Raw genomic sequence first — 25,958 nt, forward strand, 5'->3', positions numbered from 1 at the left:
GTCCAGTCACCTCATTTTCCAAGTCAGGAGTCGAAAGCTTAACCCTCCTGCCTTTGGGTTGGGCAGCAGAGCTGGGGACGCCTGTGACTTCTGACCCCAGTTCAGCGCCCCCCCTGCCTCCTTTAGGGGAGCGCGTCCCTTTAAAGGAGCTTTTTGCTGTTACACGAGGTAAAATTCTTATTCACTTAGGAGATGCAAACTGGTTGTACATTATAATTCCTTTAGGACCTTTTGGAAATAAATTTCTTTCTTAGTCTTTTTTTCTGTGGAGATTTTTTTAAAATTAAATCAGAATTTTGAAGCGCTATTAAATTTAGAAGTTTATTGTTAAAAGCAGTAAAATTATGACTTCATTATATTTTTAGTGGAGTTTATATGACTAAACAAGTCCTTAGCCTACATTATGACCTTGAAGGACTACACATATTCATGTTATAATTTAAACTAGTGAAGTGCTCTGAGTGGCAACATGGGGAAGGGGGTCCATTTCAGAATCCTCCGTAGAAAGGGAATTGTGATGGGAGACACATCACATTTACCTTCAGGTTGTACAGAAATGTTATTTGCAAGCATATTAGGAACTGTTAGGAATACTGCCAGTAATTGATTATGTAATAACCTAATGTGGTACACTATTATTTATAGCTAAACAAACAAAAAACCCTAAAATTAATAGTTCATTAGGCCTCAACTGATGCAGCAAGTTCCTGCCTTTGTTAAGCAAAATGACTTTCCTAGTATATTATATGTGTGAAGATGATGTGGGCACCTTACCACAGTGTGGCTTGAATTACGAGCTGGGGAGGGGGAGGGGGTGGTAGGGAGAACTGAGAATGACAAGTGCTATACACAAGACACTTAACTATCCTTCATTTGTGTGCATTTTAAGGAATTTTTCAAGCGCTTGTTAAGGCTTGTTTGGTTAGTTGTCAGTGAGCATTTATGCTGATGTCCCACTTTGCATGCAGCTTTCTGTGAAGCTGCAGACCAAAAGTACCCGTTTATGGAGACCTTCCATGTGATATACCTGTAAGACATATTCACCTTCTTTATAGTGTGTTTTTCCACAGAGAAGTAAGATTAGTTTCTTTGCAGGAGTGTTAATCCAGAAGATAAACTCTTTCTTTTGCTCTTTTTTTCCAGGGATATCCCAGAGAAGGAAGGAAATACCCTTTGCCACCACCTTCAGGAAGATACAGTTGGAATTAGGCTTTTGTAAAGCTTTCCCAAATCCTTTCATCATTCTACAGTTTTATGCTATTTGTGGAAAGATTTCTTTCTCAAGTAGTAGTTTTTAATAAAACTACAGTACTTTGTGTATTTCTTTTAACTGTGTATATTTCTACTGATCCGATCTCACTGTTTATGTTGCTTTCCAAAGATGTGTGTTGCATAATACAGTGGATCTGAATTTATTATTGCTTGTAAAACACATTTGATGGAACAGGAATACTGGTTTTTCATTATGTTCAAAAATCAAACCAGCTGTGGATTTCAAAACACAGTGTATTCTAGATCATCTAAGATCCATGCTGATTTTTAATGCAAAATTAGGTATGAACTCTTGAGCTGGAACTCTCAGCCAACTAGAGTGTATATTGTTCAGTATTTCTTTGGGAACATTTCATTAATGTACTTGTCATATGGAAATTTCTGGACTTTAGTAAAAAAAAAAAACAAAACGTAAAACTCTGGTCTCTTGTTTTTCTTTTACAGTATTTAAACTTTGAAAATCTTGGCCAAGCATGTGATTTTTTTGTTGTCTTTTTTTGTGTGTTTTTTAATCAGTATATCAGAAAACAATTTATTTCTACAATTAGATGTCAAAAGAAAATGAAGAAGTAGATTTTAAGAGGATATGGTCAGCAAGACAACCCAACCAACCCATGTATGTGTCTGCCACTGATCTGGCAAATTATAAAATCTTCATGAGAATAAATTATTTACATTTTACAAATTTCATGTAGATTTATACTGCAGTTTTAAGGACTAGTTTTAAATCTCTAAGAAGAGTTGAAAAATTCCGGGGAGTGGTGATGAGTGAAATAGGTGAGAGGGATTGAGGTACAAACTTCCAGCTACAAAATAAATGAGTCATGGGATGGAATGTACAACATGGGGAATATAATCAATAATATTATTTTTGTGGTGACAGATGGTAACTAGACTTATTGTGGTGATCATTTCATAGTGTGTAGAAATATGGAATCATTTTATGCACCTGGAAGTAACACAGTGGTGTAGGTCAGTTGTACTTAAGCTGAAAAAACACTACACAGAACCCAATGGGAGGGCAGAAAGAAAGAAAACTTAAAGTTTAATTCCTAGCTAAATTGCCTATGTTCCTTGGCAAGTTTTTGCATTATTTCACAATAGATTTCAACTTGTACTTATTTTTTTCTTGCTACTAAGCACACTATAGTTCCTTACATTTATGCCTGCAGTTCACGTGCAGCACTTCCATATGCATTTTCATTGCCACAACCAACCCAGACACACGTATGAAGACTTGTTGCCTTGTTTCCACCTTTCCATTCTAGCCTCAGATTGTAAAGTAAGGTTTCTCTCTGACTTTCTGACCTGGGACATTCTTGCTTTAGTATTCTACAAAGGCACACTTGTTAATCTTAAATCTATTCAGAAAAAGTCCCACCTTAACCTTGGATAGGAAGGTATTTTGAAGCTATTGAGTTCATTGCTGATGATGGGTGAATAGAGCAGGGTCCTTTATTGTTGAGATAAAGAGTCTCTGCTGGGAATTAACAAGCATTATATATTACTTCACAATACATTAAAGTGGGAATAATACCTTCTGTTAGATTTCTCTATCTTCCAAATACTGAAAATGTATAGCGCCTAAATCAGTACTGCATACTCCAAAGGAGTCCACATACATGTCTTACTTAGTGTACAGAGCTTCGTAAGTACCCCTTACCCACACTTCTGCAGAACCTGTATTTTCTCAGATCTTTAATTTTGGTCTAGTTTTTAATTTTGTTTTAAGCTATCATGAGCGTGTCTAAAATAATTGTTTCTGATTTGGCTCTTTCACCATTACATGTAACGGATCAAAACAAGTTTGAAAATTAACGTTTAAAGTGTTCTGAAGACACCTAGGCAAAAAGCCTGATGGAAAAATTAAGCCGGCTAGAGTCCCACTAGCGGGTGGTGAGACCTCGCTTCCTTCCCTCTCCTTACTCTGCATCTCTTTCTAACTCCCAGAAAAATGCCCTGTTATTTTAACAAGTAAACGCTTTTTAGAACTTTAAATGGCATGTTTAAAGCTATAACTATCCCCTCCATATTCGGGTGTAAAGTCAACGGGTCAATTTTATGTAATTAACTCCATTGTAGTATGTTTACGTAGGGCCAAGTTTTTTCAGGGTCTCATTAAAGATTTTTAAGAATCTTAGAACCTGAAAACAGCCCGACTTCATCGCGGCGCTAAGAGCCCGTGGTGAGCAGCTGTTCTCCGTAGGGTCCAGTGAGGCAAAGCCTTAGAGCCCACGGCCATCCCTCGAAAGTGCTGTCCGGCCGCCGTGTAGCGTCGGGGAGGCAGGCGGGGAGATGACCGGCAGGCAGAGCTAGAGCCAGGGCCGGCCGGGCGGGCTCGGGGGGCGCTCGGCGGGGGCGGGGACGCCCGGGGCTCAGGGGGCCCGGCATCCTGGCCCGGATCCCCGGGCGGCCCCCGCGCCGCAGCTTCTCCGCCAGCCCAGCGTCGTCTCAGCTCCGCACGCGTTCGAATACTGGGACCTGGAAGGAAAGAACGGAAAGGGTCTTCTCCCGAGGCTGCTGATTTAAGCTCCAAGCCTGAGCGTAAACGAATTTCGCTTTGCTTCGAAATTAGAATGTAGACATTCTCCGAAGTCACCTGGACGCCCGGTTCGCAGGTTCGCAGGCGGCTTGCGGCCCCTGCCGCATCCGACTCGTCGGCGCCGCTTCCCGCCCCCAGGGCGGCCTGGAGCCGACCCACCGGATGCGTGCCCGCGAGCGACGGCTCTGCTACTTCTAACCGGGAAAAAAGTAAAACTAATCAAGTAGCAAACGCCCCACTCGGGGTGAAGTGAATGCCTGCGTTGCTTGTTGTCTGACACTGTATACAATGCACGAGGGCCAAAGAGGAACATGCTTTAATTTGTGTGTGTGAAATGGGAATGGAGCTATTCACTACTACAAAATAGCCTGCACAACTTAAGACTTGGGCAAATTCATGGTTAAACTTTTATTAGAAATCACTTAAGCAACTACTGAAATAAGAGGTTACATGGAATTTAGAAACTGAAATAAAAGGCATCTCATTCAACTGCAGGTAAACATTCTAAAGCAAAGACAAATGAAACCAAAACACCTCTTTCAGAAGCTTCCATTTAAGCTTACCTCCAGGCTTAAAAATAATGACATAAAAGTGATCTTAAAATCACAAAGTTATCTTAATACTTACTGGAGAGAGCGAATTCCTGACTTCAAGTCTTCTTTGAATCTTGTCCAGATGCTCACCAGTTCTCACTAGCAGCAAAAGTCTATTTATTTAATTCATTTTTAATAAAATGTATCCTAGTGCCCTGTCCCATTGTATTTGGGCATGGCAAGCAGCAGTTATTTTTAAAAACTGGACTTGAGTAATTAACATACAGGGTTTTATCCACACGTTAGTGTTATATTAAACAGTTGGGCAGTATCATTCATGCTTTAAACTACATCTGAAATTTATACTGCCACTACACAGTGCACTTATCTGATGCACAAATTCATAGCTAAAAATCCAATCGATGGGTCTTTATGTGACAATGGTTCACCAGTTTATTCTAAAAGTTTATAAATCATCAGTATTCAATGCAGTTAACAAAGCAAGTCTTTGGAAGGTGCTTGCATTTAGTGAACAGGATTGCATCTCTGATTTGCTTTAAATTGAAAGTAAACAGTCGATAGCAGAATGGAGTTTGAACACAACATCTGTGTTGATAAAAGTCTGATTGACTTACTTGTTCCGACCATTAGGTTTTAGTTCTAAGCAAAGCCTTAAATAGAAGACAACTGGGTTACACACACCATCCCCCCTTCCATATACAAAACACTCTTCCTGTATCCTTCAACATTGCGCTCACACACACACACACACACACACACACACACACCCCGCTTCAATTTACATCCCAACACAGATTTCAGAAAAGTACCTGCCATCCCTGCCGTTCCTCTCTGCAACTTTGATTCTGGATCTTGGTTTCTGTGCCTCAGTTGGAAAAGATACATTAGAATGCTGTAAAACTCCAAAACATTTAGGAAAGTGTCACATCTGCAGTTCGCATTTCTGAAACCGAGTTTTACTGTGGCCTCTGCTAAACTTTGGAGGGGCTTTGTTCCACTTAGACCCTGCGCCAGCCCTCCCTCTTGGTCGTGGACACTTATCCTCCTCTTCAGTTAATGAGTTTCACCTAGTCTGGCCATTTGTGTTTTTATAAAAGATCTGCAAAGCACTAATTGCAAAAGAAGAAAAAAGCTCTTGTTTTGCATTAATCAGAATGTGGAATTCTATAATAAAAACATTTTCTGTTTTAATGTTTCAAAATCAAACCTTGTCCTAATTTCAGGATGTGCACACATAAACTCAGTAAGTTTCTGGGTGTAGAATGTTAAGCCCTCTGCAGCAATTACTTCTGGCTTGGGTCCTTTACTATTTAAAGGAACATTGAAAGGAAAGAGATACGCCTGTACCAAATACACTTTCAGAAAATATTGTATAAAGAAGGCTGTTTCTTCTTAATGGTCTTTTTGATAGAGAGTTCACTTAGTCTAAGGGATTTTTTGTTCCAGAAATTAGCAAGGAAAAAACTGTCCATGAAGATTTATTTTCTTTAAATGTTACTTGGAGCCCTTAGTCCATAAGATATTCTTGCTTTTGTTAAGTATTGGGCTGTAAAAAAAAAAAAAATTACAAACCATGTGAACTTTTAAAACATGTTTTCTAGAAGTAAAATTTCAGAATTTGAAGGAATCTGATCAATATAAACAATCATTTTGAAATGTGGCACATCAGTAATAGTTATGCTAGCTTGGCTAATATTCTGAAAGTCAATTTTATTAGTATGCAAAAACCCAAATTGGGAAAATTTCCTTCAGGTGTATTGCACCATTGTCATACTATTTTTTCTGCTTATTTTTTTATGTAAAATGTTTTAAAAATCAGTTATCATTTTACAAAAATGCATTCACAGCCCCTTGATAAAGGCTGATCCCCTTGCTTCTTTAGTGTTTTTTTTTCCTCTTTGTGGACGGAACTGGAGTTTTAAATTACTATTATTATTATTTACTATATAAAATACATTTAGAGAAAGTGCAACTTTTAAAACACCTTCTTAAAGAATGCACTTTGCACATTCAGAAAAACACCCAAACAATGAAGTTAAATAAAATGTTTCGCTTCAAACTATAATTCTAAAACTTCAAATGTAGAAGAGCTTTAAGGTCTCTGGTAGATGTTTTGGTCATTTATAAATCACATTTTACCCATGTTAACGTCTTTAATTTTTCTTCATTTCATAAGCTCACGTTCTTCAGCTTTTAGTATTTTTACTCCGCTACCAGTTCTTTAAATCATGAGTCAACTGAGCTGTGTTGTCCCATCATGCCAAGTAGTGTTAAAAAAAAAAAAAAACCTATACAACTTAGTGAAAAATAAATGACCATTTGACTCTTACCAAAAAAAAAAAGTACTTAAGGTTCTTTTAAGTTATATTTAAATATCCTTTTGAAACACAGGAAATATAAATCATCATATTAAAGAGTAAATACATTATTTGTACAAGAAAACACCAACAAAATCGGTGTGTAACCCCTATTAAGTTCTAAATATGAGAAAATTATAAATATTTTAGTTATTTATTCTTTACATACTGATTACAATTCAGTAAATCACCTTATTCTCTTCTTGACATGCTTTCAAACAGGTTAATTAATTGATGTCTATCTTAGCAATTTTGCTTACTTGTTCTAATGTTTTATCACGGTATTCAAATTAAGATAAGCAAATACCTTAGAAAGAGTAAATAACATGTCTACAGAAAGACAGGGTGTCATTTATTTTATCCATTCATTGGGGAGACCAGTTTCCATATAAAAAGTAGCTTACAACAACCCTTCTTTCTTTTGATGAACTGCATATTAGGGGGAAAATCCTCTTTTAGGGTAATATACAAACACTCATTGCCAAATAATGATCGAAACATTTAAAAAACAGCATTAAATTTAAAACGCTGTATCAATTCGTATAAGCAATATTTTGATTAAGTTTATTCCATTTCTGTAAATGGCAATAACTCCTCTGCAATAATGTTGCTATGTGCATGATCCACCTTGAGCTACAATTAAATTTACTTTCCATCAAACATTAATGAAATTGCACTTAAGGGGAGGGGGATTCGAAAATTAATCTCCCAAGGTGAGTTCCACTCCAAGAAGAATTCATTGCTAAAGCTGGGTTGGTTTTTAGAGCAACAAACACCAACGAAGTCTCCAACGTTTAAAATTCTGAGAGCTTTGGTTAGGAACGTGGTGCATAGGGACTCGGCCGGCTTTTCACATAATTTAGGAAACTCTGGAAGGAGGAAACCACCTCAAAGCCCCCTGGCGCGATGCTCGTGATTCGATCCTGGGGCTGTCGCGTCCCCACCCCCAGTAGAGAGGTTCCGCGCCCGCCCGCCTCCACGACCCGTCCGTCCGTTTGCGAGCTCCGCGTCCGCCGTCGGTCCAAGCCGACCCTCAGGCGTCAGGAGGGACCCCGCCCGGCCCGCGCCGTCACCACGTCCTGCCATAGAGCAGGTTGGCGCCCAGCGCGCCGCCGCCGTAGTCCCCAGCCGCCGCGTCCAGGGCCGCCAGGCCTCCCCCAGGGCCGTGCAGCGCGGGCGGGCTGGGCGACAGCTCCTCCAGCTCGGGCGCGGGCGTCGGCGCGGGCGGTTGCGGGCCGGCCTGGCCGGGCGTCGGCGTGGCCGCGCCGTTCTGGCAGGGCTTGCCGTCCTTGACCAGCACGGGCACGGCCACGCGGCGCGGGGACGGCGGCGGCGGGCCCAGGCCGACCTCCTGCTGCAGCTGCTGCGCCGCCTTGTCCTTGGCCTGCCGCTTCATCTTGTACCGGTGGTTCTGGAACCAGATCTTGACCTGCGTGGGCGTCAGGTGGATCATGCTGGCCAGGTGCTCGCGCTCGGGCGCCGACAAGTACTTCTGCTGCTTGAAGCGCCGCTCCAGCTCGTAGACCTGCGCCTGCGAGAACAGCACGCGGCGCTTCCTCCGCGGCGCCGCCGCCGCCGCCGCCGCAGCCGTATGCAGGGGCGCCAGAGACTTGGCGGCGTCGGCGATGCCCGGTAGCGACCCCATGCTGGCCACGTTCACTCCCGCTGATGGCCCCATGAACCTGGAGACTGGGGAGGGGCCCAAGGGGAATGCCGGTCAGCCGCCACCCAGCTCTCTTCACACCAATGCGGCCGCGACGCCGGCGTGGCCCCGGCGGGTCCCAGGACGCCCCGCGCGCCCAGGGGCCCAGCACCCCCCGCGCGCGCAGGGTCCCAGGACGCCCCGCGCGACCCCGGCCGGGTCCCAGCGCCCCCCGCGCGCTCAGGGTCCCAGGACACCCCGCGCGCCCCGGGCCCGGTCCCAGCGCCCCCCGCGCCTCGGACTGTGGCGGGAAAAGTCCGCGCGGTCCGCTGCCCTCCGTCCCGCGCTCCCGGCCCCGCTCACTTGACGAGTAGCGCGGGTCCGGGTTGGCGCCGTACCAGCCGGTGGCCGCGGCTGCCGCGCCGCCCCGCATGCCGTCCGTGTAGGCGGGCAGCTCGCCCATGTTGCCCAGGCCGCCGTTGCAGTAGCCGCCCATAGCGCTGTGCGGGAACTGCGGGACGCCGGGCGGCATGTGGTAGGTGGCGGCGGCGGCCGCCGCCGCCGCTGCCGCCGCCGCCGCCGCCGCAGCGTTGTGGCCCGCCATGGTGTGCGGGGGCTGCATGCCCGCCACGGCCGCCGCTTGCGAGGAGGGCCCGGTCGGCGGCGCGCGGTAGGCGGCGGCCGCGGCCCCCAGAGGCACCCCCAGGCCGGGCGGCGCACCGTCCATGGCGCCGCCGAACTTCTTGTAGGTCTCCTCGATGGGGCTCAGGATGTCGGACACGGAGAAGGGCGTCGTGTGCTTGGGGCTCAACGACATGGCTCGGCGGACGGCCAGGTAGGGGGGCCCGGGGCGGGCGCGGGCGGGACGCGGCGGCCGTGGGTCGCCGCCACCTGGGCCGGGGCGGCAGCGCCTGTGACCAGGAGTCGGCGGCGCGTTGAGCCCCCGGAGCTGCGGGATCTGGGGTTTATTTTAGTCCCGCGCCAGGTTTACGACAGACTCGGGGGGCGGAGCAACATCGCAAACGAGCAAACAATGGTCATTGACATCTTTTTCTCTCGGCCCCCCACCTCCCCATAGTGGAGACAAAAAAGGTAAAGGGGGCAGTTGGGTGTTTCTTGAAAAGATCACCCCCCTTTGCTTTCTCCATGCTTCCCGCCTCCATCCCGGCCGTTATCCCAATCCTGGACCACCAGAAATAGAAACTCCGAGGCCGGCGTCGAGGCTTGAAGTGAAGGATTCCGCGCCTCTGCCTATCCAGACCCCAGTTTTCCTAAAACTACTGACTTCGTAGCAAAGTCCAGGGTAATTGGGGAGGGGGGATGTGGTGCTAAGTTGAGGGGGGGGGATGGTGCAGGGCTCGCCTATTCGTCTCCAGCTACCAGCCTCTCACTCGCTCCATCATCTAAAGTGTTAAAAAAAAAAAAAGAGAGAGAGAGAGAGAAAGAAAGAAAGAAAGAAAAGGAAAGGCTCTTGGGTCCCACCGTAAGAGCGCATAAAGAGTGAGGTACAATGACCGTCCTGTGCCTTTTTAGGGCTTCTAATTTATGCAACCTTAGACTCTCAAGCATCATTTTGTGGACAACCAAACGGGCACTTCCAAATTAGCTCAAAGTATCCAAATCCAAAGAAGAGAGAAAACACATAGAGATACAAATACACAGATGCTAACTTGTAAGTATTCTGTTTCTCCTCTGTGGGGATGGAGGTCGGGTAAGGGAAAGAGGGTACATTTTTATCTTTCTAATGTTTCCTGTTCAGCTTGCACCTGCAAAGTTCTTTACGGGTTTCTCCCCCCCCCCACTTTTTTCCCCCCGCACCCGTCCCCCCAAGTACAAATATCCAACTTAGGGTTTACTGACCTATCACTACAATGATCAAAAAGAAGAGAAAGAAAACACCCCAAAAATCCAAATATTTCTAGCTATTCGAAATAGGTCTTTTTATTGTTCTTTGAAAAATATAACCTGCTCAAGGATTATGAAATGGATGCACAGATCAGGTGAAAATGGTAGTTTCTCTTCAAAAATACTGTAGATAAACAGATTCTTTAAAAAACTTTGTCATCCTTTGATTTGCATATTTACCTGCATAGCAAAGAACTTAGACATTGTGAACTTTCCTCTGAATGCTGAACACGACAAAGAATAAGACAAAAGAAGTGTGAGAAGCATACTGACTAAATTTTTAAAACAGCCCTGCAGTTAAAAAAACAAAACAACCAGGGAAATGAAGATGCAGTTTTTAAGTTTTCCTGGAGACTGGGGCAGGAGAAAGAAAAACAAGGAGAGTGCTTTCTTAAGCAAGATTTTATTGTTTAAAGAAAGAACAGGATGTATGAAAACAATTCCAGTTTAACCTGATAGAACATAAAACCTAATAGTACACAGTCTTGAAGGGAAGAACAGTTACCTTTTCCTTGTTTGGTTTCAGTGCTTTGGTTGAAATGTCTTCCATGGTTTTGCTCTTATTGTTTTAATCATTGTTTTGTTCATTTCAGTGAGCTTTGCAAAGAATCTGGGGGTGGGGTTGGGGGGGAGGGACCAGTATTCACCTATGGGAAAAAAGTGTCAACCAGGCAAGTGCTAGAGTATTAGTATTTTAAAAAACTGAAAGACCCGAAAGACAAGGTATCATGACTGTTTCCAGATGTCAGTTGCTGACTTAGTAAGATTAGTATTGCTACAATTTTTACAGCACACTACTTTTACAGGTCTTTCCTCAGCTTGAAACCCTTGGGCTAGGTCTTCATCCTCACCTGCACTGGAATTGACTACTTAATTTTTTAAAAATTAGTGATTTAATACAAAGAAGTATTCATGTATTGTATGTATTTAAGTAGTTGCTAGAATCTTAAAAACTGCAGTTTGGTTTTTAAGTTTTGGTTTAATTCAAATTGAATTGTTTACTTGATTCTCTTAAAAATAGTAAGAAGTCTTTCCTTTCAAGCTTTCCTCAGAGACAAGAGAGTAAGTAAAAGTAGTTTTTATAACATCTATGGATATAAAAGTCATTTGTGAACCGTTATATTTTATTTTTCAAGTCGAAACATGTTTTAGAAGTGAAACCTATTATCACAGTCTTCATTCGTGTTGTTGAGTTACGCAAAGGGCAAAAGTGTTTACAATTATAGTTTTTTTTAAGACAATTATTATTTATTCTGTTTTCAGGCTATACATTTCATCTTGTGTAATGTTTTTATAGAACTTTAGGATAGCAGTTCACATTGAGTGGTTAAACTACAATTTGTTGCTTATTTTGTTTTTCAACTGTAGTGGGTCCTGTTACAAGTTCATTTACATCTGGAAAGTTCCCACCTTTAAATAAAAAAGCACTTTATCATATCTGGGGGCTCTCTGCAGATAGTCACTTTCTGGCTGCTTGGGAACTTGATACCCTAATTAGTACTCCTTTACTGGAGGTGAACAGTTCTGGAAAAAAAAATCCACAATCTTCAACATTTTTCCCTATCAGCTGTTTGTGTCTCATTCCAGAAGTTACATAGCTTCATGCTGGAAACACTGTTTGAATGTGTGCAGATGATTCTGGAAATAGGTGTAGTCTGGAGGATGTGTATGTACATTTATATACAGATACAAATTAGAATAATCCAACTGATGCTCCATTAAAGCTCTTTATCAACTTCATTTCATCATACTGTCTGCCTAAATTATGCATGGAAATTTATACTCAGTAGATTCTTAAATACTATTGACTTGTGAAATTGGATTTCATAGGAAATATGTTTCTGAGAAATGTTTTCTTGTTGGTTTTTTTCTTTCCTTAAAAACAATGCTGGCACTCAGAATAAAACCCAAAAACCAAATACTACCAAAGAGAACACAGTGAAAAGAGATGTTCCTCCCCTTCCCATCCTCCCACTTTCCCTCCTCAGAGGCACTATTACCTGTTTCTTCTGGCATAGTCTGTACCTCTTGAAGCATACTACCATTTTACACACACGGGGGTAGCATATAGTTTGATACCTTGCTTTTTTTCCCAGTTTAGGTTTTTGTAATTTTATACATTACACCACTGAAAACTTAATAAATGGGCTGTGGCAGACATATAGAAACATTTCCTAGATAAAAAGATTCAGTAGAATCTCTTAGCTTTCTGACAAAAATGTGGTAGTTAATGAAAATTTCTCATGTGTTTGTTAACCTTAGGGCCAAAATTATTTAGCAAAAACAACCCTGAAGTAGGAGGCTTCCCCAGATAGAGGATTTGCTGTTGTCAGACAGGAGCTCAGAGAAAGGGGCCTGAGAGACTTTGAGAAAACCAGTCAGTTACTTAAAGGGAAATGTTTTTCTAAGGTGGCAAGTAGATTTCTAATGTATCCTGAATTTCCTTATAAAGAAAAACTGTGTTGGAAAATATAACTTTCTGCTTGACACTCAAGAAGATAAGTGCCTTTTAGAAATGAGACACTTGCTACATTTGTGATTAGTTTAAAATAGTTGTGAAATAATTTGATTGGTAAAACTCTCACTTTTGGGAAGTAGCTTTAAAATATTGTCTTTGCAGTTGGGGAGGAATAAAATGAAGCAGGTCAGGATACTAGTATTTTGTAGCAAAATTTGTGATTATAAAGAGGAAACAAAACTGTTACAGAGATGACACACAAAGTTTTTAAAAAATTATTTTTAAAATGTTTGCCAATTTCTGAAATTTGGTTTCTTTTTAGTCCTTCTAAAAGACTCTGTGTTTTGAATGTTCAATTATTATGAGTCTCTTATGATAATTTTACACTTGTATTTATATGACTTTGTTATTTCTCCCTCCTCCTCCTGCAGCGGGGGATGGCAGAGGGGAGGGTTTCCACAATACCCACATGCCTCCCCGCCAAGCCTCCTTCTCTTAACCCTCAGCTCTGTCCCTGGTGTGCTGAAATGCAGCTAGGGCCGAGGGGAGTGGGACTCTCTCTCCTTGGGAGGACAGAAGGAAGAGGCTAGAGACCTGGACACCCCCCACCTCATCCTTTCATAATTTCTTCACAAATGCAAATTCCTTGCAGTTTAACTCCTATTAAAAAAAATCTTGAGTCATTCTTTCCTGATACTCAGATTTTTAGATTGAAAATAGTTTTCTGACCAATGAATACGTTTTAAATTTAAATGATTATTAGTACAATGTGAGACTGAGTAGAGGGTGTTAAGACATGACTGTTGTTGGAATCATCATAATAATGAGGGCCAATTAAATGGTTCTTAAAAAGCAAAAAGAAAAACTACAAACCTCCCCTTCTAGGGGATAATAACGTTAGGCTACACCAAAGGGGTAAAAATATGAAAATTGACCAGTATGGCACAACTCTCTCACCCTAGGATTATGAGCTTAAGCTAGAAATTTAAATTTTTCTATGTTTTAAAAATTATTTTTATTTTTATGTATTTATTTTTTAAAGTAATTAATTATTTATTTTTTGGTTGTGTTGGGTCTTCATTGCTGCTGGCAGGCTTTCTCTGGTTGCAGCAAGCAGGGGCTACCCTTTGTTGCGGTGCGCCGGTTTCTCATTGCGGTGGCTTCTCGTTGTGGAGCCCGAGCTCTAGGTGCGTGGGCTTCAGTAGTTGTGGTTCACGGGCTCAGTAGTTGTGGCTCGCGGGCTCTAGAGTGCAGGCGCAGTAGTTGTGGCACATGGGCTTATTTGCTCCGTGGCATGTGGGATCTTCCCAGACCAGGGCTCGAACCCGTGTCCCCTGCATTGGCAGGCAGATTCTTAACCACTGTGCCACCAGGGAAGTCCATAAAAATTATTTTTAGAGTAAGTATTAAAATAAATACATGATATGGGAAACAGGGGCAATATTGAAATATATTCTTTATTGTGATAACAGGTTTACTTGTATATCTTGCTTACACAGAAAGTTTAAACTTTTTAGAATATAATAGCATTTCCATTGAACAGTATCTGACATTTTTTACATGTCTTGGAATGTAATTAAATGGTTCTTTTATAGGAAAAAATAATGCTTTGAATTTTAAGCAAAATCGAATTTCTATTTATTATTTTGTGTGAGGAGCTAGTCATTCTAAAGGTTGTACCATATCTCTACACATACCTGCGTGAATACACACAGCTTTTTAAAATATATACTTCTATAACTTTTTTTCTCAAGTGCACTCAATTTTTCCAAATCTAAGGTTCATTGAATTTAAAGTCTCTTTCTCTCCTACACGTCACATTAAAGATGTATCACCTTACATTTACAAATTGATTTGTGATTATCAAGGAACGTATCAGGCTTTACACCTGCTATCATTTACTTGAAGGAGAAACTTCAATTTGGGGCATTATTTATTTATTTATTTATTTTTTACGCGGGCCTCTCACTGTTGTGGCTCCGGACGCGCAGGCTCAGCGGCCATGGCTCACGGGCCCAGCCGCTTCGCGGCATGTGGGATCTTCCCGGACCGGGGCACGAACCCATGTCCCCTGCATTGGCAGGCGGACTCCCAACCGCTGTGCCACCAGGGAAGCCCCCAATTTGGGGCATTTTGATAAATTATTTGTTGCATTTAGTAAAGTTTTACTATACACACTTTAGAAGAAAGAACTATGAAATTAACATAATTAGAGAATGTTGCCCTTTTTGTTCTGTGTACTATGAACGTTGTGGAGCTATTTGTTATGTCTCTATCTGCATTCTTGGTTGAGAATTGTGCTTGATGCAGTAAGCTAGTGTTCACCTCATCAATGTCAGTTTTGGTAGATTTTAAACAATTTAATTTTTGGTTCAATAATTTGCTTTACAAAGCTTGATATGAAATAATTTTATTAATCTACTTTATACAGACACTGAGTGCAGTGAGGAGAACTGATTGATGAAAGTTTCCTCCTAAGGTTTCCTTTAAAAAAACAACAAATAAAAACCCAGTAAAATGAGTCTTAAATCACAACATACCTGTCAGATGGACTTGAAGGTCACTAAATATTGCCTCAAAATACCCATTTAAGTGAACTAATAATGAGATGACTCTTCAGTAAACCTAGTGTTTATTAAGTATTTGAAAATTAGGTACTAAACTTGATCTTGTAGCTGTGTAGGGAATTACATGAGGTAATACTGAAAAGATGATTCAAACGGTTTTTTGCTTTTAGAATTAGTGGAAATTTCACAAGTGTCACAAGCTACTAGCTATTGGAATTTGGCCAAAAATGCCAAGTAAGAATTACTTGAGAAAATCAGTACCAGCTTGAATGAAAGCAATTTATCACTGGTATACAGCATGTCTTTAGAAATAAATATTATCTCACAGAAGAAAGAGGTAAAAATTGGAGTAGGTCATCTCTTCTAAAATAAAAAGCATATATGTATATGCAAAATAGTTTAAAAAGCTGACAAAACTAACTTAACTGTAAGAATAAATGGCAAACTTCAGTGGGTGAAAGATTTTTTAAAAATTACACAGTATAAAAGAAATTTAAAATAGAATTTATAATTGTTTAAAGTTCACTTTTTAATAGGATAAATAAATCTTGAACTGTGAAGGGTGTATTACGGTTGGATGTTGTGCATAAGTTGTTCTAGGAGTTAGATGATGGAATACAAAGTCATTGTTTTGATTTGTGTTTTGTATGCTTACTGTTATAAACACATAAAATACTCTGAAAGATCTGAAAGAAAACTATTTCACATATGAAGTTTTCTGTAAAAAGTCTGGTATGTGTGATGATTTCTTCTAGAGTTAATTCTTTTAAATGCAATGTTTCTTTAGAATAATCAGTGGTAGTGCATATATGATTGAGCTGTCATTATGAACATAATTGATGACAGACTGCCTTGCTGCAGCTCTTATGAACCATTTGCAGAGATTAAAAGGGTGATGGAAATGGTGGTTTAGGAATTGCTTTCTAAAGACACGAGAGGATCGAAAAGAAACCTGGGGTTTCCAGCGCCCTCTGAGATCATTTTCACATAAAACCCAGGTTCAGTAGGTGCAAGTGTTGTTCACGTGCTCTGCTCTTGAAAAAAAACATTTATGTGGCATAAAGAGACGATTTGGTCATGGATCTTAAATGATCAAATCAGAGCGTCTATTCTATACCCATTTCAAAAGGAGAAATGCAGAATGTTCCGTCTATTCAGTATTCCATATATGCCTGCATTTAACTACGTAGGCAATAAATGAATATAGGTAAATACTCATGAAAATCAAACACTTTTCATACCCCAGAAAGTCTAACCACAATTGTCCTTAGCTTTCTATGTATGTATAGATTGCCACATTTCCATATATTCAAGCAGAAGATTGTATCTCTCATGTAAATGTTTTGACATAGACACAGGGGGAATTAGTTATATGATGCAAAAAAGAAAAGCTTAATTATATACTTCTTCTTCTAACTTGATTCATAAAGGATATGAGGCAGCTTTTAAATAAATATGTTTGTGTACTTCAAACATTTAGTAAGAATTATGACCTCGTAAATAAGGATCTTGTAATAGTAAGAAGTTAAGATATGGCTGAAAAAATCATCAAATCTATGGGCCATAAAGCCTACCAAGTTCCTGTAGTTGAACCTCAACCTTGGCTGTAAGCGTCCTAGTGGTCAGCTGAAAAAGCCAGTTACACTTTCCTTATTTTTAGGGGAGAAAACAAAACAAAACCCAAAACAAACACCACCCCCACCCCCGCCTCGATTCTTCAGGAAAAGAAGCGCTCTAAAAGAAATTCCTCACAGGGGGCTTCATATAGGAAACACTGAATACTGTAACATTCTTAATAGTTTTCTAGCAGAGTTATTTCCTAAAGTTAGCTTGTCTTAGTGGCCATTCCTCAAAAATTTGAGACCTCAACACCAAATCAGCTCAATTAAGGTAACTGAGGGGTGGGAGCAAAGTAAGTAATATGGTCCAGATGTGTAGCCTTCTGATGTTCCAGGACTGAACTCCACACTTTTCAAAGAAGACTTCATAAAAACCACAACATTGTTACGCTTTGGTTATTAGAAAGTTCTTATACTGAGGGTAACTATGTCCCTCTCATTTGCAGATATCAGTCCCAATTCAACCTTTTTTTTTTTTTTTTTTTTTTTTTTTTTTTCTTTTTTTTTTTTTTTTCTTTTTGCGGTATGCGGGCCTCTCACTGTTGTGGCCTCTCCCGTTGCGGAGCACAGGCTCCGGACGCGCAGGCCCAGCGGCCATGGCTCACGGGCCCAGCCGCTCCGCGGCATATGGGATCCTCCCAGACCGGGGCACGAACCCGTATCCCCTGCATCGGCAGGCGGACTCCCAACCACTGCGCCACCAGGGAGGCCCCCAATTCAACCTTTTGATGCCAAATTATAAGTCTGGTCTCCCACAAAGCCCTCTAAATATAAGAAGATACTATATTAATCATATTATCATATTATGTTTTCTCCTTTTCATACAAAAAGTGCCCCCAAACAAAAAAAGTTTGTAGTGAATATACACAATTATTAACCAAGAATTTATCAAGTGATTACTATTTATCAGGTGATTATCAGGAGTGTCCTGAATGCTTTAGAAAATTGGGAAGGGAGCCCTTCTGGTACCAGAAAGAGGAAACTTATTCTTGGCATCCATATTCTGATCTTGAAATGGTACTTTTAAATTGTATGTACGTATGTGTTTATTACTTTATTATTTTAAATTATATGTACATATGAACGTATGCTTGTGTGTACATATATATGTGTATATATATATGCACACGCCAGGTTCTAAACAATTGACTTACTAATGAACTTTTTAGAACATATCCCATTTGTAAGGTGGAGATAAGGCTAAAATCCTGAAACCCACTAACAGTAATCTTTTACTAATGTGCTAGGTACGTTCATGAACTTTAGGTGTTTATCTCATTTGATAGTTATAATAGAAGAGAGAGTGTGATTGACATTGACAGTGATTCAAGTGAAAAAATATTCTTTTTTTTCTTCCAGGTGTATTGAGATATAGTTGGCATACAGCACTGTATAAGTTTGAGGTATACGGCATAATGATTTTATTTACATACATCATGAAGTGATTATAAGTTTAGTGATAATTTCCATTATCTCATATAGGTATAAAATATGAGAAATAAAGAAATAGAAATAACTGTTTTTCTTGTGATGGGAACTCATAGGATTTACTATCTTAACAACTTTCATATATAACATATATCAGTGTTAATTGTATTTATCATGTTGTACATTACATCCCTAGTGTTAATTTATCTTATAACTGGAAGTTTGTACCTTTTGACCACCTTCGTCCAATTCTCCCTCCCCTCACCCCCCACTTCTGGTAACCAAAAATCTCTGGTTTTCTATGAGTCTGTTTGGTTGGTTGGTTGGTTTTGAAGTATAATTGACCTACAACACTATGTTAGTTCCTGTTACACAAAATAGTGATTTGATATTTCTGTACATTTCAAACTGATCACCACGATAAGTCTAGTTTTGATATGTTACCATACAAAGACATTACATAGTTATTGACTATGTTCTCTACACTGTACATTTCATACCCATGACTCATTTATTTTGCAACTGGAAGTTTGTACCTCTTAATCTTCCTCACCTATTTATTTTTCTCCCATTACTCCCCTTCACCCTGGCAAACACCTGTTTGTTCTCTGTATCTATAATTCTATTTATGTTTTGTTATGTTTGTTCATTTTTTTTAGATTCCACATGTAAATGAACTCATACAGTATTTGTCTTTCTTTGTATGGCTTGTTTCACTTAGCATAACAGGTCCATCCATGTTATCACAAATGCCGAGATTTCATTCTTTTTTATGGCTGAGTAATATTCCACTGTATAAATACATCACATCTTCTTTATCCATTCATCTATTGATGAACACCTAGGTTGCTTTCATATTTTGGCTGTTGTAAGTAATGCTGCAGTGAACATAGGGGTGCATTTATCTTTTCTAATGAAAAAATATTCTGAAAAGGCGTGGGAAAGAGATCTCAAAGATACTTCTTTCCTGCATCTCTACAAGGGTGATAGATTAGGATTTATGTGATCTTTGAGTAGTTATTGTTAATGAAACTATTCTTACATTGTCAGACTATTCTGATGGCTATCTAGATAAAGTTTAAAAACATACTATTCAACTGGATATTTGTTTTCTGTACATTTTCTTTATAAGGACAGCAGAAAGTTTGGAAGTTTCTAGTGACTATAAGCAGAGTTAATAGAGCAGTGATAAAAAGACTTTTTTCTATAGTTACTGCAGTAATAAAGCAATCTCCTTAAAAATATTTACAATATAATTTCTCAAAATTATGTAAATATTTGATTTGTAGATTATAGGCATTATTGATATCTGCTCAATATTATTACAGTTACTGAAGTAATAGAATCGTGTTGAAAAACAATTAAAAATACTGTTGAAGTATATTATTGTAGAACAGTTCTGTCCAATACAAATACAATGTGAATCACATACATAATTTAAAATTTTCTAGTAGCTACATTAAACAAAGTAAAAAGAAACAGGTGAGATTAAATAAAAATGTATTTTATTTAACCCAATATATTAAAATTTTATCTGTAGCTCCAAAACTATAGCCCCCAGGCCAAATTCAACCAGGCACCTGTTCTTCTACAGCCCAGGAGCTAAGAATGGTTTCTACCTTGAAGTGGTTGAAAAATGAATAATAATATTTTGTGACATGTGAAAGTTATATGCAATTTAAAGTTCAGTGTTCATAAATAACATTTTATTGAATATACCCACACACCTTTATGAGTGGCAGAGTTGAGTAGTTGCAACAGAGACCATATGGCCCACAAGCCTAAAATATTTACTTGCTGGTGCTTTTACAGAAAATGTTGGTCAAACTCAGCCAAGGTAAAAGTGAAAGTGAAACTCACCTTTACAAATACCCAATCCCACGCCAATCTCCCTAAGTAATCACTATGAAGGTATGAAGGGTTTTCTGTGTGAGTTTTTCCAGATCTGTATGACTAAACATATTCTGTAGTTCTGTTTCTTTATGTATCTAGAACTTATATTCACACTTTAAAAATATAATGGCATCATTTCATATATATTCTGATTTCTTCACTGAATGAGATTTTATATCAGTTTCAAAATGAGTACTTTTTTTTTTTTGGCTACATTGTGTGGCATGTGGGATCTTAGTTCACCCACCAGGGATCGAACCTGTGCCCCCTGCATTGGCAGCATGGAATCTTAACCACTGGACCACTGGGGAAGTCCCTCCAAATTAGTACTTATACATATGTTCCTTGTTAGTACAAATATGTGCTTTCATGGCAGTGCACGTAGATGTTCTCATTCTAGAATCTACTTATTTATATCCCATGATTCAGGTTTACTATATGTTATTTTTTCAGTCCCATGTTAATGAGTTTAGGCTCTTTCATTTCTTCCCCTCCTGTCTTTCTCTCTCTCTCTCTCCCTTTCCCTCTTTCCTTCTCTCTTTCTATTACAAACAGTGCTGCAGTGAACATTCATGCAGATCTGTGTGTACTGGTACAAATATTTCTGCAGGATAGATTTCTAGAAGTAAAATTGGATCAAAGGGTAAGTTTATTATACATTTTGGTAGGAGTTGCCAAATTAGCCTCCAAAAAAAACCAGTATCAGTTAATGTGTCAGTGGTGTGTGATGTAACCTTTTCTCCCTACACCTCTCACCAACACTGGATAATCATTAAAAAAAATTGTTTTTACCAGTCTAGTTCAGCTTTACATACATAACTTAGTATTTCCTTAATAGTCTTCTATTTGCTAAAGTACTGTTGCTCATTTAAAAAATCAAAAAAGAAAAGAAAATTAACCAAGAAATATATAAAGTGCGAGGGGAAAGTCCTCTGAAATAACATTCAGAAATAACCACTCTTAAATAAGTATTCAAGCTAGAAGATTTAGCTTAGGACTCTGATATATTTGTATTTTCATCCCGATTAGTTTTCTTTGAGAGGAATATGGCATAGTAAAATGCAGTCATGCTTTAGAATTAGACTTCAGTTGACTCCTACTCTATCAAACTGTAAAATTTGATGGAAAATTTTACTTAATCTTTCTGAACTCAGTTTTCCCATCTGTAAAAATGTGAAGGTTAGATTAAATAGGTTTAAATAATAGATGAAGTCACCAATCATAGCTGTTGCATAAAGTGTTTGCTTTATTTTTTGCTTCCTTTCTTTTTCTCTCACTGCTTTCTTTCTGAGAACAACAAAAAGACATGTTTCCTAAAATACCATGTTTTATTGCAGAGGCTGGCAACCCATGATACGTCAAAGGAGATAGCTGAGAAGTAACGTTAGTATAGTAATGGATATGGACTTGTGGAGAGAAAGATTTGTTCCTTTGAGGACTGAGTCTTCTCACCATCTCCTGACACTGCCCCTTCAGGTCATCTCCTCTTGTCCCATGACATTCTACAGCCAAAATTTTTGTTTGTTTGTTTTTAAACCTCAATATTGAGTAGTGATTCCTTCCACTTTTTTTAAAAAAAATTATTTATTTATTTATTTTTGGCTGCATTGGGTCTTCATGTTTGTGCATGGGCTTTCTCTAGTTGCTGCGAGCGGTGGCTACTCTTTGTTGTGGTGCATGGGCTTCTCACTGAGGTGGCTTCTCTTGTTGTGGAGTATGGGCTCTAAGCGCACGGACTTCAGTAGTTGTGGCACGCAGGCTCAGTAGTTTTGGTGCACGGGCTTAGTTGCTCCGCAGCACGTGGGATCTTCCTGGACTAGGCTCAAACCTGTCTCCTGCGTTGGCAGGTGGATTCTTAACCACTGCACCACCAGGTAAGCCCCTCTACAGCCAAAATGTTGAATAACATTATCCTCCCTTTGGGGAAAACATGACTCTTCAGGCATAAAGGAAGTACCTTAACATTTTTTTTATTGAAGTATACTTGATTTATAATGTCATGTTAGTTTCAGGAGTACAGCTAAGTGATTCAGTTATACATACATAAATATCTATTTTTTTCAGATTCTTTTCCCTTATAGGTTATTACAAAATATTGAGTACAGTTCCCTGTGCTATACAGTAGGTCCTTGTTTGTTATCTGTGTTAAATATAGTAGTGTGTATATGTTAATCCCGAACTCCTAATTTATCCCTCCCCCACCTTTCCCCTTTGGTAACCATAAATTTGTTTTCTATGCTGGTGGGTCTATTTCTGTTCTGTATATAAATTCATTTGTATCATTTTTTAAAAAAGATTCTGCATATAAGTGATTTCATATGATGTTTGTCTTTCTCTGTCTGGCTTACTTCACTTAGCATGGTAATCTCTAGGTCTATCCATGTTGCTGCTAATGGCATTATTTCATTCATTTTTATGGCTGAGTAATATTCAATTGTATAAATATACCACATCTTCTTTATCCATTCATCTGTCAATGGAAATTTAGGTTGCTTCCATGTCTTGGCTCTTGTCAGTACTGCTGCAATGAACATTGGGATGCACGTATCTTTTTGAATTATGTTTATTCCAGATAACATGCCCAGGAGTGGGATTGCAGGATCATATGGCAGCTCTATTTTTAGTTTTCTAAGGAACCTCCATACTGTTTCCCATACCCGTAGTGGCTGTACCAATTTACATTCCCACCAGCAGTGTAGGAGGGTTCCTTTTGCTCCACACCCTCTCCAACGTTTATTATTTGTAGAATTTTCGGTGATGGCCATTCTGACCAGTGTGAGGTGATACCTCATTGTAGTTTTGACTTGCATTTCTCTAATAATTAGCAATGTTGAGCATCTTTTCATGTGCCTACTGGCCATCTGTATGTCTTCTTTGGAGAAATGTCTGTTAAAGTCTTCTGCCCATTTTTGATTCGGTTGTTTGTTTTATTGATATTGAGCTGTATGAGCTGTTTGTATATTTTGGAGATTAACCCTTTGTCAGTTGCATCATTTGCAAATACTTTCTCCCGTTCTCTATGTTGTCTTTTCATTTTGTTTATGATTTCCTTTGCTGTGCAAAAGCGTTTAAGTTTAATTAGGTCCCATTTGTTTATTTTTGTTTTATTTCCATTATTCTAGCAGATGGATCCATAAAGATATTGCTGCAATTTATGTCAAAGAGTGTTCTGCCTGTGTTTTCCTCTAGAAGTTGTGTAATATCTGGTCTTACGTTTAGGTCTTTTTTTTTTTTTTTTTTTTTTTTGCGGTATGCGGGCCTCTCACTGTTGTGGCCTCTCCCGTTGCGGAGCACAGGCTCCGGATGCGCAGGCCCAGCGGCCACGGCTCACGGGCCCAGCCGCTCCGTGGCATATGGGATCCTCCCAGACCGGGGAACGAACCCGTATCCCCTGCATCGGCAGGCGGACTCTCAACCACTGCGCCAACAGGGAGGCCCTACGTTTAGGTCTTTAATCCATTTTGAGTTTATTTTTGTGTGTGGTGTGAGAAAATGTTCTAATTTCATTCTTTTACATGTAGCTGTCCAATTTTCCCAGCACCACTTATTGAAGAGACTTTCTTTTCTCCATTGTATTTTCTTGCCTCCTCTGTCATAGATGAATTGACCATAAGTGTGTGGGTTTACTGATGGGCTCTCTATTCTGTTCCATTGACCTATGTGTCTGTTTTTGTGCCAGTACCATCCTGTTTTGATCACTGTAGCTTTGTAGCATAGTCTGAAGTCAGGGAGCATGATACCTCCAGCTCTGTTATTCGTTCTCAAGGTCGTTTTGTCTATTTGGTGTCTTTCATGTTTCCATACAAATTCTTAAATTATTTGTTCTAGTTCTGTGAAAAATACCATTGGTATTTTGATAGGGATTGCATTGAATCTATAGATTGTTTCAGGTAGTAAGGACATTTTAACAATATTAATTCTTCCAATCTATGAACATGGTATATATCTTTCTATCTGTTTGTGTTGTCTTCAGTTTGTTTCATCAGTGTCTTATAGTTTTCCAAGTACAGGTTTTTTTTATTTTACCTCCTTAGGTAAGTTTATTCCTAGGTATATTATTATTTTTGATGTGATTGTAAATGGGATTGTTTCCTTAATTTCTCTTTCTGATAGTTCATTTTTAGTGTATAGAAATGAAACAGATTTCTGTATATTAATTTTGTATCCTGCAACTTTACTGAATTCATTGATAAGCTCTAGTAGTTTTTTTTTTTTTTGGTAGGATTTTCTATGTATAGTATTATGTTGTCTACAAACAGTGACAGTTTTACTTCTTCCTTTTCAATATGGATTCCTCTTACTTCTTTTTCTTGTCTGATTGCTGTGGCTGGGACTTCCAATATTATGTTGAATAAAGGTGAGAGTGGGCATCCTTTCTCATTCCTGATCATAGAGGAAATGCTTTCAGCTTTTCACTGTTGAGTATGATGTTAGCTGTGGGCTTATTATATATCGCCTCTATTATGTCTACATATGTTCCCTCTGTACCCAATTTCTGGAGAGCTTTTTATCATAAACCAATGTTGAATTTTGTCAAAAGCTTTTTCAGCATCTATTGAGAGGATTATATGGTTTTTAGTCTTCATATTGTTAAGGTGATGTATCAAATTGATTGAATTGCATATATTGAACCATCCTGGCATCCCTGGGACAAATTCCACTTAATCATAGTTTATTATCTTTTTGATAGATAGTTGGATTCAGTTTGTTAATATTTTGTTGAAGATTTCTGCAGCTATGTTCATCAGTGGTATTGGCCTGTAAGTTTCTTTTTTTGTTATATCTTTGTCTGGTTTTGGTGTCAGGGTGATGCTGGCCTCACAGGATTAGTTCAGAAGCATTCTTTCCTCTGCAATTTTTGGGAATAGTTCAGTCTTGGGAGATTGTACATTTCTAGGAATTTGTCTACTTCTTCTAGGTTGTCCATTTGATTGGCGTATGTTGTTTCTAGTAATCTCTGATGATCCTTTGTATTTCTGTGGTGTCGGTTGTAACTTCTTTTACATTTCTTTTTTTACTGATCTGAGCTCTCTGTCTTTTTTCTTGATGCATCTGGTTAAAGATTTATCAATTTTGTTTATCTTTTCAAAGACCCAGCTTTGTTTTACTGATCTTTTCTGTTATTTTTTTGGTCTCTATTTCATTTATTCCTGCTTTGATCTTTATGAATTCTTTCCTTCTACTAACTTTGGATTTTGTTTGTTCTTCTTTTTCTAGTTCCTTTAGGTGTAAAGTTAGGTTGTTTATTTGAGATTTTTCTTATTTCCTGAGGTAGGCTTATGTCACTATAAACTTATCTCTTAGAACCTCTTTTGGTGTGTACCATAGATTTTTTTTTCTTTTAAAATATATATATATATATATATTTTTTTTTTTTCTTTTTGCGGTATGCGGGCCTCTCACTGTTGTGGCCTCTCCCGTTGCGGAGCACAGGCTCCGGATGCGCAGGCCCAGCGGCCATGGCTCACGGGCCCAGCCGCTCCGCGGCATATGGGATCCTCCCAGACCGGGGCACGAACCCGTATCCCCTGCATCGGCAGGCGGACTCTCAACCACTGCGCCACCAGGGAGGCCCTCTTTTAAAATATTTATTGGGACTTCCCTGGTGGTCCAGTGGTTAAGAATCCGACTTCCAATGCAGGGGACATGGGTTCGATCCCTGGTCGGGGAACTAAGATCCCACATGCCATGGGGCAACTAAGCCCATGTGCTGCAACTACT

General features: G+C 39.6%; 2 protein-coding genes across 2 annotated transcripts in view; one reads left to right on the forward strand and one right to left on the reverse strand.

Annotated features, from left to right (window-relative positions):
* XRN2 (5'-3' exoribonuclease 2) overlaps positions 1–1,680 on the forward strand; it is an 85,542-nt gene extending 83,862 nt beyond the window's left edge. The window contains exon 30 of the mRNA XM_081256666.1: positions 1,144–1,680. Coding sequence (XP_081112792.1) covers positions 1,144–1,209 — 66 coding nt within the window. The 3' untranslated portion in view covers positions 1,210–1,680. The remainder of the gene's footprint in view (positions 1–1,143) is intronic.
* A 6,114-nt stretch (positions 1,681–7,794) lies between these two features.
* Positions 7,795–9,184, reverse strand: NKX2-4 (NK2 homeobox 4; the record flags this gene model as incomplete). Its single annotated transcript, XM_081256769.1, has 2 exons — positions 7,795–8,414; positions 8,731–9,184. The coding sequence occupies 2 exons, from the start codon at positions 9,182–9,184 to the stop codon at positions 7,795–7,797; spliced, it is 1,074 nt and encodes a 357-aa protein (XP_081112895.1).
* Between the last annotated feature and the right edge of the window lie 16,774 nt (positions 9,185–25,958).

The sequence above is a fragment of the Mesoplodon bidens genome, assembly GCF_964165515.1.
Source record: "Mesoplodon bidens genome assembly, chromosome: 15".
Taxonomy (NCBI): domain Eukaryota; kingdom Metazoa; phylum Chordata; class Mammalia; order Artiodactyla; family Ziphiidae; genus Mesoplodon; species Mesoplodon bidens.